Below are 13557 nucleotides of genomic sequence, written 5' to 3' on the forward strand. Positions count from 1 at the left end.
GACCTATCGCGCTGGAGTATGGTCTGGCTACACCGCCTATCTATTCTGGGATAGAGTAAAAAAAAATGCTCTGGCTTGTTTGTATTTCTTCAAACCAATCACAGCTGTGCTGGGTGGCGCTAAGCGCCGATAGAGGAAATAGCACGATGGGAGGAATATCCGGCACGATTTCAGGCTTTTTCCCAGCAATGTACATCTGTTGAGCCAGACTAGTTTACGTATGACATTTATTCACAATTACAAAGAAAGAAACACAATTCAAACTCTGCTGTAAATAGAGAACAATTTAAACTGTACCCATTCAGGGCCGTTTCACCTCATATTTTTACAAAGCTGTCATTTCCTTAATAATAACATGGATGTTGCACCAGTATTTTACAGTCCATAGGCCTTACTCATGTCATCCTCATAGTTATTCTCCAAAAAATGTTGTGTTCAGAGTCCCTGTGACAACTGGATAGCACAATGGGGCCTGAGTGTCTCTGATTTCTCTGGTCAGTACCAGTAGGACCTTCGGGGCCTTCTTTTCTCCTGGATGCCCAGTTTCTCCATGACTTCCTCCTCCAGGGTTTTAAGAGACGGTACGTAGGTTTTTTCTAAAGTGTCTTCTGGACTGGTGTCTTTCGGACCATCTGTAATAGCAGAAGGAAAGAAAAAACAGTCACATGCAAAAATCTATTCAACTTGAAAAGCATAAGAATAAGAAGGCATGAATTTGAGCAGGCACCTGTTTTCCTTCAGATGAGCAGTACAAACTAGCTTGTTTGGAGCACACCCCAGACTTTAGGGGGTACAATCAAGTTGGAAGGTTGTTCAGCATTGGTAAAGGTTTACTTTTTCCATGTGTATTCTAGTTTAGAAAGAAATGCGTTTCTTCCACTATACAACAATGAAACTGCATCACTCCAAGACCTATTTTTTTAATTCAACACTGATGGTGGAAAAATGAATTACAAGACAGTTTTATGTGCCGACTCTTAGCTACACATGGAATGAACTGGTTACTGAAAAGAATCCCCCTCCAATAAAATCTCTCTCTCTCTCACCTTTCCACTGCTGTGGTACAATGCCATCTCGTCTCTCTACAATAGGTTTCGGGATGATTCGACCAGTCCTGAGAGACACTCGGACTCTCTCACCCTCCTCTGTGAATTTCCACTCCACATCAGTTGGCTTCCTTGAAGATCAATATCAGCATGTCATAATTAATCTGTTATGAAACCAATACAGTAAACAACGCTGGACTATTTGTAGATATCTGAAAGTAGTGTAGAGATGTTATTATTCAGCACTTATCTTGATGATAGTGTAAAGAAATAACATGCAGGAACTACAGCACACAACCGTTACAGATGCATAATGACGTCATTCAAAACCTGACAAATATCAACAATAACATTTGTTAAACTGTGTGTACACAGATTCTTTTCTTTGCTAACTTCGCAAAAAGGTTGATAGTCTCCCAAACAGATATTTTTTAAAGATAAAATGTTTTCTGCTGATAACACTTATTTATTACAATTCATTCAGAATAACACCAGGAATTGGAGCTCTTTAGCACAACTTCAGCACACGCTACTTAGGACTCCAGATAAGAATAATGCAAGACCATCTAGAAAAAGGATTACAACTTATTTTGACTGCTAATCTGTGGTTCAGCTATTGTTAACGTCCTGAGGTGGGTGTGCACTTGCATAGACACACTTTTTTTCTTGGCTCTAGCAAGGTGTACTGTACCTGTCTAAAGGGTCAATAAGTGCAACATCATGGAGCAGAATGGGAGCTTCACTGGCAATGTAGGTCCCACGGTAATCCCCAGTTTTTCCAATATACCTGTAATGCTAAAACAAAAAAACAACAGTTCCAACTTTAAAAACCGGGTGGTGGCCAAATGGATTTTTTTGGTGCACTTTGTCAGATTGTTTCTCCTTGAAGTTCTACTAGACAGCTGTCTCCATCTGGTGGAGTGAAAAAAAAATTCACAGTGTATGACACTGCTACGACAGTAATTAACATGAAAACTTTACTGTTAATTTCACTTTTTGGTGAAAGAAGATGATTCACAAGCCATTTCTGTATCCAAAATTGCTTAAATGCATAATAAAGCATCAGCACTGAGTAGAGAGAATAGCAAGAGCCAACTTCTTATCCTCTCATAAGCACCACCAATTATACTGCGATACACTAAACAGCTTCCAGTTTCCTCTGGGAAACAAATGACAGTAGATCCTTACTGTGTTCAGGCCCTCCAGCATAACCCAGTTTCTGTGTCTGAAGACTTGGATCACTTTTCCGTGCTTCCCTTTGTCCTTCCCTTTGAGAATCTCGACCTGAGAAATGAATGAAACGCAGATACGTAAGTCTTCGTAGTACCAGTTAATTTTGTCAATTCAAGTTTTGCCAACAACGTTTAAGAGTGTCACCCATTCTCTTGGAATATAATTTCTCCATGCATTATTTATGGAATTACTTTAATATTTGTAGTTCCAATATTACTTGCATCAGTTGTGTTATCAAAAGGCGGAAGAAATCTATGCATCTTAAGTAAAAAATGTAATTCCTCGTTAAAATGTCACATTAAAGATGGCTCAGCATTTATAATGTAACTAATGTACAAGTAAATGAGTGTGAGCTTGGAAGTGAACGTCTTGTGCTCATTCTTCTAAAAAAATAGTTCCTTCTTTACAGAGATTTAAGCAAGTATGTTTTTCTGACCTCTGCATTGTAACTGATGTCCTGTCCTGCTAAAATTGTTCTGAGTTACAAAGGTTGTCAGAACTGTAGACATGATACTTGGACTCAAGTGAGACTTCACAAAAACAACTCACAAGAAGTCAGGACTTGTGACTTTGACTTGTACTGAACTTACATGAGACTTGACCATCTAAAGACTTCACTTTAAAAGTAGAAGGCAAACACATTTAAGTTTAAGTTTTGACCTTGTAAAATCACAACAGGACTGGCAAATTCACACGCACACTGAATATTTAATTATAAGGACGTGCTACTGACTTGCAATTTGCTTATTAAGTATTGGGACCTGACTTAAGTTACCCACCGTGTCCCCTCTAAGCACAGACCAGTCCTCTTGAGCTATCGGCTCCACAAACACCTTTCTCCTCTTCTTCCCCGGAGGGTTCAGCCTCTTAGCAGCAGGCGTCCACGGTCTGTTGGTACCAAAGCGGTAATCTTTGGGTATAACCACCCTGGCTGCCATAGACAGGAGAGCGGTCAGCCTCATTGTGCTGCAGGGACAAAACATTAATCAATGCTATTAAATTAGCTTAAAAGGTGTCCAGTCTCCATTGAAACACTCTCAACACAAGCTATGCTAACGTTAGCTTGCCGATAAGCTATCATTAACGTTGTGTTACAGCGGCTAAACATACGCCACTATTATTTTTTTTTAACACACTGAACTATTAAATAAGACTGCTACCTATCTTATTAAAGCGTTGTACTATAAAAACAAGAATAACATGCAGAAAGATCTTACCCTCTGTTGTTCTGTTGCGTCAATGTCACATGTAACAGCACTGGCACCAACTATCATCAGCAGGCAGCGCCTTCTAGTGGGCAGGAGGGTAAGACCTGACTGTACGCATGCGCAGTAGACAAATAATGCATCTGCAGTTGCACGGCTGAAATTGACTTGTGGGCAGGATGCAGGCCACTGAAAGCAAAATAACGGTGTACTTCAGCTGTGCACTTCAGTGTAGTTTATTGGAAGTCTGCATCTCACAAGTCAAAATTAAATAATACGGATATTTGAAACAAATTGCACAGACAAAGTATAATCTATCTATAGTAAAAACATATTTTGGAATTGGAGTTAATTGAAATTATACAATTGTTTTGGCTCAGTTTTTCACAATAGTGCCATTGTGCAAAAATTAGCAATGTCCTTACATACAAGGTACAAAACACTACATCACATGTTCCTTCCTCAGCATACATCCACTTTATATCAGCACAAATGTCATTGCTTATTAGTGCACGTCATGTAATCAATGACGAATGCGTTTACAAGCTTTACATGTATTCTCAATTCAACAAGCAGCATTGCAATGAAGGGAAAAAAGGGAAATAATTGCAATTTACTTTTTCTAAAAAATCCTGTTAATATGTATTCAATGTCTGTTTCAGAATAGTAAATTGTGGTTAAATGTTATATCCTTATGAGCATTACAGTATACTATAGCTTACTGTATGTACTGTGGCTTACTTTATGTACATACATTTCCAAGTGATATAATAATATAGTAATATGTAAGCTTTGAATAAAAACAACAACTTTGTGGTCAATGCAAAACAGACTAAATCACAATCATCAACTTGCTTACATCGAGAAAGAGCTATCAATCTGTCAATCCTTTCCGTGTCCGGGCCGGGTGAGGTTTCCCGTGTTAAGTCAAATTAAGTTGACAAAGTTTAACAAAGTCGGACTCATAAATACTTACAATACTACAGCATATTCAGGAAATAAAAGTTTTCAAAAGTTATTCTCACTCATTCTATAATCTGTGAATTGACCATTGCCTTCTCTGTGTTGACGAGAATTATCACTGTTTGACAGCATCATTTAATAATAACCATTTCTTTTCAAATGCAACCAAGATGTGTCATTTGCAACATTATGAACACAAAATGTTAAAGGTGACATAGCTCTATTTTGTAAAAACGCAGATTCATTTTATAACAAATGTAATAGTAATGGGCTTTACAAAACCCATGGTTTCTATCTAAAATTCTTTTATTGCTATGAGATTATTACAGAAAAACAAAACATAACTACACAATTAAATGTTATAAAATAATTTTTCTTGAGAGTCAAGAGTCTCACCTTTATTGTTCTTATGGTAAATAAAATGGAAATATATTTTGATCAATAAAAAAATCTCATGCTCATTTGCAATTTAATTGTGATATCCTGTTTTATTTTTAAATGTGTTGAGGGAAACTATTTACAAAACTCAATAAGTATACTACATAGTTCATATTCATAGAACCCATATACCACAAGACTAGAGGCTACATTTTCATTAATCCTGTCAACCCGAGGTACCAGCTCCCACATTGAACTTTTACAAATCAAAACATTTAACACCAGCACCTCATGGATATTCTAAAAATGACAAATGAAAGTGGATTCAAAACTTTGCCTCCACCCAAAAATACTTTAAAGAACTCCTAATCACCAAACTCCATGACAAATACAAACCTGTCAAGACACCAAATCTAGTTCAGATATCACTATACCTGGATCTACAATAAACAAGTAGGATTTACTGAATATAAAGATGACAGAAACACATTTTTTTGTATCAACATGTTTATTAAATGGCCTGGCAACTACAACAGTAAACTAAGCAGCAGATTAAGATGAATGACAGTTTCCGAAAGTAAAAGAGAACGCTTAACAAAGAATTACACCTTAATGCCAAATTATACCCTTGGAATTAATTGGAATTGACTTTGAGCATTTTATAATTCGAAATCAGTATGTTATAGGTGGGTATAACCCATATTAGGAACAGCAGTGAGGGTTATTTCCACTTGTAAAAGATGAGATTACCCTAAGGTTCATAATTGATTAACTGTGGGCTTGTGTTGCCAAATACAGGAAAGAACACTAAAGCGATGACAACATCCAAGTAACATGTTGAGCAGTTCCAGCATTATGGAAACACTTGAACCTTAAAAGTTGCCTACAGTGGAAAATAACAAACACCACATTTTGAACATGTTGTCTAAACAAATGTCGAAATAAAACATCACAACTTGACTTCACAGCCAAAATAAGACCATCGAAGTTAAACGGACTCATAATCCAGTTAAGAGGGTTGGTAACCAAAAGGTCAGAAAAAGTTTTACAGATGGTTCACTGTAGATTCTTTTAATTTCTACGGTTGGGCATCGTTTGGATTTTAACAATTCTGATTCCAATTCCAATTCTTCCTTTCGATTCCGGTTCTTATCGATTCTTGCTTCCGATTCTTTGAGGGGTGGAGTTGAAACGGGTCACATGCCTATTTTCACAAATAAGAGGAAAGTTTTATTTTAATTCAATGGTGGTTTGCCGTTTTACAGGGCTTTTTCAATGTAAAATAAAGCCACGCTAGAGCGCTGCTTACTGTGCTCCAAGGCTGCAACACAACAAGCGCCTGGCCGCTAGGGAAACTAAAACTTGCGCATGTTAAATTGGGAAGTGATGATCGGATGTGAAACCAAATCCTCCAAACGATTCCAATAAAGGAACAATTCTACTGGAATCATAATTTTTTTAAACGATTCCAAGTAGGAATCGGTTCTCGATGCCCAATCCTATTAACTTCTTTAAAAAAAATAAATAAAAAAAAAAAAAAATCACAATTTGAGTAGATCTGTCAGTAATACATTTGAAAAAGAAACATATTTGGTAAAACAAATTACTAAATGCAATTAAGTGTTCTACCCAACTACATCTCAAGTATCAAGCAATGGCAGCATTAATGTGAGCTTAATAAGAAATTGTACATAACATGAAATTGATATTTTGAGTTTATGGATTTTTAAAGTGTTTTCCAGATCATTTCCCCAGAAAAAGGTGGTGACAGGTAACTTTTATCCCCAGCAAACACCACAGCTCCACCCCCACCAAAGTTTCAAGACCGAGCTCTGACGCAACATTCAGGAATGTCTTTCTGCTTTCAAAAATCATCAATCATCAGCTTAAGAAAGTTACAGAGGGGTTTACAAACCAACTGTTTTAATCCTACAATAGTTCTTCTCAAATGGGCTTTACATATTCAATCTAGCAAAATGAATCACTTAATTTGGTCACTTGCAATGAAGCATTCACGACACCAAAGCAACAAAACCTGTGTTGCATAAAAACATCATACAGTGAATAATACAATGATTTATGGGACAGGACATTTTCTTTTGCTTTTTTTTTTTTATAATTCTGAAAGTGCAATTCATCATGTATCCAATAACTGAAAATATGATTTAAGATGAGGCTGATAAGCTAGGTGAAAAAATGGAAGTCATTTCTGAACTAAAGCTGAGAGCATGGGTGAAAATTTGTTCATATTCCTGTACAATATTTACGTTTTAAAACCATGAAATGGGAGTATTTTTTTGTGTGGTTTTAATCATATATATATATTCAGTGTTTTATTCCCTCTGAACTAATTTTTTTTTTTTTGACACCTAGCATTCAGTCTTCGTAATTATGTAATTGCACTTAGAAATAAAAAATATATACACACCAAAATCCCATTTATAAATGAGCATTAAAGTGCCCAGTTAAATTGTTTGAAATCAGATTAGCAAACGTTTTTTTTTTTCTGGGATATATGATATCCCAAAAATGGCAAATGAGGATTTGTTTGTCTCTCAATACAAACACTTAGGTTTTTAAAATTCTCCTATTAATTAAACAGCTGATAGCTGGCATCCTGCAAATGATCATGTTGATGCCTAAATTCCAGAGAGAAAAGCATCAAAGGTTCTTGGTTTTCTTCTGAGAATTGACGTTAAGCGCTGTCTGTCACAGGCTGCAGGGAGAACAGGGGAGAGCAATTAAAAGGAATTATTACATTTAGTGTCTCTGACATGCAACATAAACATACGATTTTATAATTTATTTTTGACATGGTCCTTAAGTATCTATACTTAATATTACTGCTGAATAAGGCAAGTGTTTCACCTTATCTGCTGTTAGCTGGCTTCCTGCTGGAGCCTTTTCCTGGGCCTCTGCTTTTGACTCGCTCTGTGATGAGGGAGCAGTTACCTTGGGTCCAGTCACATCGTTGAGCTTGGCCTCCACGTTAGACTTGTTGCAGTCTACTTTAGAATCACCTTCTGCCTCTGTGTCCTTCGGCCGCTTGGGTGATGCCTAGCGAAAAGGTTTAAGGAAGGGTCAGAGAGACAGAAAGCTCAACTATGAAGTGACTAGAAAGCTCTATACTTGGACCGTGTATGACTGACATGACTCAAAGCTCACCTCTGTGGACTCCTCTGCTTTTCGTTTAGTTCCTCCCTTCTCGTTCTTCTCGTCGATGACCAGGGCCCCTTCATCCTCATCACTGCTGCCCTCGGCATTGACTTTCTTTGAACTGCCTGTATCCCCTGCTCCTTCTGACGCGTTTTCCTTCTTCGCTGACTACAGGCAAAGATTGAAAAAAATAGTGTAAGAAAAGGAGTTGGACACAAAGAGCACACACCAAAGTCTAATATATGTCTTGAATTAGTAAACACTGCCGTTCTCTTACATTCTAAAATTATGGTTAATGTAATGACTGTAACTTGTGCAGAAACTGATTTCACCAGGTTCATACAGACATGAGTTTTGTAGAAAAGTGTTGCACTGACTACAAGTTATATCACACTCTCTCAATGCATGATCGGTTGTGTTGCTTGGTAGAAAAGTGTCTCATTTATCTTGCCTTTGTTTGCATCTCTGTGCAACAATCAAGTAAACAGAGGTTGTACTAAAAACTATTGACAAGTTTTCTGTTGCTGCCATTTTTGGCTTTCATCTATTACAGTTTGTTTACTTTACAAAATGTGACATTACACAGGGCACAAACATAATGTTGATTACCGACAGTACAATAAAACACACTTGGCCTCTATCTTAGAAATACACATACCTCGTAGCCTTCATGCGTGACGGTGGGGTTGTTCTCAATCTCCCAGAGTCCCTCAGCGAAGCCTTTCCTCTTGTTTGCTTTTCCAAACTTCTCCTTGTTTTCATCGTACAGGCACAAATCTTTGGCCCCGAGGAACGCCCTGTGGTGGTCAAACATAACTCAATGAGTAGGGCTGTACCGAATGTCTTTTTTTTCTTTTTTTACACTTGAAGCCTCTTTTGAGGTTTTCAAATGAAGCTTTGAATGTCTGTCTTTATGACATCACTCTAAAAAAAAACAAATCCTCAAACTAAATCCTCAATTTGAATAAAGTGATACATCTGATAAAATTAGGTCATTTTTTATTGAATCAACTTTCTTTAATGACATAAAATCATTAGTCAATTATTACTTGATCAACAGAAATGAATCAATGATGATTTTGACAACTGACTGTTCAAGTAAATCAATATACATTTTTGTAATTAACCATGTTGGAGAGAGCTCGCACTGGACATTGTTTTGTTAATGTTTTGTGTTCAGAGGTCAAAAATTGTCAAAGAGTCACCCAACAGAATATATTGGATTATCTGCAGACAAGCAAATTCAAGTGAACTCTGAAGATGTAAAATGTTATGAAAATCAGGCCAGTTTGAGATAACTCATCTTGGACAAAAGTGTGGATCAAGGGAGATTTTGACGACAACACCGTTCAGGGAAAGTCACAGGGTCATAAAAATAGCTACAGAGGGGTTTGGTTCTGAACCTTTATATGTACTACATAGGTGCGTTCCATGGTTAATGTAATACACCTAAATGGACACATACAGATAAACTAGTTTTCAGCAGTATTTTCAGGTATTACTGGTATTTTCCAAATGGCCGAAACAAGTTTATGAGGGATGTTCATTTTCATTTTATTCAGTTCCTAATGTTTCTGTCATAATTTCGGCTCAACTCTGAATAAGAAAACATGAACACACATTACTTACGTCTCATGCGTCCCAAAAAAGAACACCTGGTACTTGTTTGAGGGGGACTTCACAGCTCCTTCAGGTAACTCGTCAATCTGTGAATTATAAACACAGTTTCTTGAGAGAGGATGCTGAGAAATCCCCAAATCAAAGCAACTCTTTAGGAAAACGACAATGAAGAAAAACACAAAGCCAAAAGTAGATTAAAAATACTGAAGTGACAAACACAGGACCACTGGACCAACAAACCGATGACGGTCACTATTATTCTGAAGAATTTTGTGACTTTAAAAACTCAATTTGGAAAACAAGACAGTCCAAAAATATATATAACTTAAAATGATAAAAGAGATAAGAACAGCAAATCATGTTTGAGAGGCTTGAACCAGAAAATATTGTGGCATTTGTGAATAAATGACTAATCACTAGACTAATGAACTAACAGTTCCCACAGTAGGGGTAGTAATGCTAAATGCTAGGCTTATACAACTGGACAGTACTATGGAGTACTCTTCATTGCTAATTGAGAGGTATTTTAAATTGATTGCTCAGCTCAAATAGGTTTTACCAGGTATTGTTAAAATCCCTTCTAATTCAACTCCTAAAATACAACTGAGAACAGGGGTCACTCCACTTTTTGCGTCCACGTCACGTCTTATGTTTAACATGCAGTACACTGTTTGGCTCCACCACTCTGCCAATATTTATTGGTGTTTTTACAAAAGAGCACAGCGAGACACTGGGGCACAGGAAGGCATGGCGTCCGTTTGCAAACTGCCAGACAAGCCTTTTAGCATTCCCAGATAGGGCCACTGTGTCAGGATAGGTGGGGCAGGACCTGTAGCCTGCTGACAAGGGACATGGCTGATAAGACTGAGAAAAAGGAGGGAAGAGGCAGATCAATACTGACACTAACTTAACTAGTTTAGGTGATAGTACAGATTCATTTATTTAGTGGCACTCTCAATAAACCAAAAGACTGTTTTTTGTATGGGTTGCTCTATCATTCAAATGTAAGAAAGATTGCTACATCAAAAACAGAAACACTGAAACTGAAATCCTTTCAGCTGTTCAGGCCAGTTGTGGTTGGGGGTTACAAGTTATTTTGTTTCCACATTTTATCCGTTATAGTTTTGGCTCTAGTACTGCATAAAGTACCACATTCTTCTGTTTTTTTCATCCACATTTTCTCTTAAGTATAAACATAACCGTATTTATAAAGCTCTGAGTGAGGCTGCGTTTGAGAGGGAAATGTAACATAGTTAAAAGTTCACGTTTTCGCCCTTGCTGAATGATTAGGAAACGCCGAGTGCTATGTTGGGCTGCTGTGTGTTTATGGACCTTTTAGACATTACGTTATGGTCTTACACCACTGTTTTTATTAGACAAAACTGTACCGTAATGGAAGTAATTACAACAAGCAGAAACACTTAGCTAGCTACTTGTCGCAACAAGGGTGGGTATGTTTACAAAGTATCAAAGCATATGGCTACACAAGCAGCCATGTGTAGTCTGTAAAATGCAACAGTTATTAAGGAAACTTATTTATCATGTAACTTAACGTTAGTTATAACGTGGATTCCTGTTTGTGTCCTCAGTAGCCCAACTTTGCGTTAAGATATCCTTTGCTAACTATACTGGACAGACGTTAACGTTGTGTATGGCATGACCGTTAACTTGTAACTGACTCTTCCCGTTACCCAACTGCTCTTTTTAAGGGTAAGCTAAGTTAACATTAGCCTAACGGGCCCCCTGGGAGACGACAGCGGCACATGAAAAGCAGCGTTGGTAGCAGAGAGCAGCTAACTACAACATTCATATTTAGCTAGTTAACCGAGTAGGGTAATTTGGTGTCTGTCTACACGATGACTCACCCGAAAGAAATTTGCAACTGTCTACAGTTGGCTGGCTGTGTGTGGATGCTGGGCAACGACCAAGCTAACAGCTAGGCTAACTCATGGTAGCTAACTGTTACGTTAGGCCTTGCAGGTAAACAAGTAATATCAACATGCAGCCAAAAGGACTAAAATGAATAACAAACCTTAAGCTGGAAACAAGACATTAACGTCGAGTGCTTACCCTCGCAGGCCAGTGAGGATACCCCTTCATTTTAGCAAATACAAGATCTCCAGGTTTGTATTCTTTTTGCCTGTTGGACCTCGGCATGTTTCTTGCAGAAATGGCTTGGTATATAAGATATATGAATTAAAACACAGTAGTAGTTTTAATGTAGTGCAATGTCCGGATTGGTCAACACCTGCTGCAAACAAGCCAAGCGTCGGTTTGTCATCCAAATACCAGGCGCGGAAAACTGGAGCGAAGACGCGGTGGGCGACTTTTTTTCCGCGGATTCTGTGGACTAACGTTAACCACGGCCGGTGATAACGACACCGTTCTGGTTTATGTCTGAATAACGTTACAAATTCTAAACACGATAACTATTTGATTTTAACGTTATCCCACAACCCACTGGCTCGTCACTCGGACTGTTTGGGTTTGAAATTGAAACCCGCTTCCCACTTTGCAGACGCGCCCCCAGCACCTGATGAAGCTGCACAGTTAGCTAGCCAGCGCCCCTATCGACCAAAACCTCATACTGAAGGTATATTTCTCATGTAAAAAATAACCGCAATAATTTTTGGCAAACCAGCATTAAAAACGGTATTCGCTTGGAAATGCGCAGGACAATGTTTGATTAAAATACAAATTCAGGGTAACAATAGCATATGTTTATTCTTTTAAGGGATTTACCTTCAGTCAGCCAAAATAAATGGTCCAGGCTCAATTTCATGGCCTGATTAACCTGCAAGGAAGGCAAAGGCAAACATGTCCCATAAAAACAGCCGCTTGTGTCCTCTTATTGTGTGGTAATTTAATTAAACATTTATGAATATGCGACATAATAACAAATGTGTGACACAAAGACTCTCTTCAAGATAGGACCTCACTGTCAACTAAAAGGGGCCCTTTGTTTTATTAATAGTGTGCTAAGTGGTGCATAGTTTCAAACAAGATTTCAATAAAATTAGGACAAGCCTTTAGCTAAGCCTGTCTCCCAATTACTCCAATATACAGTTTACAACATTATCAGGAAAGGCTGTCATCATGCTCAAAACAGCTTAAATCCCAATTGTCCTCCATTTCAAATCAGTCAAAAGTATGTGGAAACCCACCCATAAGGGATTGTTGGACACCTCAATCCAAAACCATGGGCATAATATACTGCTTTACCAGCCTCCACTCCTCTGATTTTGGGACAAGATTTTGGGGGAGTTGTCAGCCACAGAGGTTGGGCAATAAAGCCTGGCTCGCAGTCTCTGGTCCAATTCCTTCCAAAGGTGTTTGATGGGTGGAGATGAAGTTCTTCCGTCCACACCAAACACAATTTCTTTACAGACCTTGATATGTGTATAGGGTATGTTAAAACAGGAAAAGGCCTTCCTCAAACTATTCCCACAAAGTTGTCAAAATAGAACTAGCAGGCTAGCCACAGCTGTTTTAATCCTCTAGGGGGCCCCAAGGCATGAATTGTGGGCCCCTGTTCAGTCTCACAATTCCCTCCAACACAGTGAACCTGGAGCTTTTGCGACCCCTTGAGGGTCTGGGGCCCACTTTTCCCAGTTTGTATCTTGTCACTGTGTTGTTTCTCTTTATTTGTTTTTCTAAAGATATTTTAATCGAGCTTTACACCTTAATATTTTTGAATTGCTATTTCAGTTGTAGAAGATGGTGGATCACCAACAGGGCTGTAGCCAGAATTTAAAAAAAAATATTGATGTCATGAGTCTGGCGAAGCGAGACTAGAAGTTCCCCTAATACACCCTTGTTCGACTCTTGAAATGTTTGACCAGAACTAAGGTTTTAAATGACTTGGATTTTTCATGTTTTATTTAGTCAGTCATTCAATAATCCTTTCTGAGAATTTTATTATCTAATCTGAAGGTCTACATTGTGTTTCAAAGCCT

The 13557-nt window shown here is 38.0% G+C and overlaps 2 protein-coding genes across 2 annotated transcripts; both read right to left on the reverse strand.

Moving 5' to 3' along the window:
- Nucleotides 1–210: 210 nt before the first annotated feature.
- On the reverse strand, nt 211–3583 carry mrpl24 (mitochondrial ribosomal protein L24). Its single transcript, XM_078268044.1, has 6 exons — nt 3497–3583; nt 3059–3245; nt 2235–2330; nt 1738–1841; nt 1047–1177; nt 211–632 (listed from the first exon to the last, which is right to left on the reverse strand). Exons 2-6 carry the CDS (start codon nt 3239–3241, stop codon nt 496–498), a joined length of 651 nt encoding a protein of 216 aa, XP_078124170.1. The 5' UTR covers nt 3242–3245; nt 3497–3583; the 3' UTR covers nt 211–495.
- A 1731-nt stretch (nt 3584–5314) lies between these two features.
- LOC144529436 (hepatoma-derived growth factor-like) lies at nt 5315–12134 on the reverse strand. The gene is made up of 6 exons (XM_078268528.1): nt 11672–12134; nt 9611–9687; nt 8640–8778; nt 7991–8149; nt 7694–7882; nt 5315–7541 (listed from the first exon to the last, which is right to left on the reverse strand). Exons 1-6 carry the CDS (start codon nt 11756–11758, stop codon nt 7521–7523), a joined length of 672 nt encoding a protein of 223 aa, XP_078124654.1. The 5' UTR covers nt 11759–12134; the 3' UTR covers nt 5315–7520.
- Between the last annotated feature and the right edge of the window lie 1423 nt (nt 12135–13557).

Source organism: Sander vitreus, chromosome 14 (genome assembly GCF_031162955.1).
Source record: "Sander vitreus isolate 19-12246 chromosome 14, sanVit1, whole genome shotgun sequence".
NCBI classification, from domain to species: domain Eukaryota; kingdom Metazoa; phylum Chordata; class Actinopteri; order Perciformes; family Percidae; genus Sander; species Sander vitreus.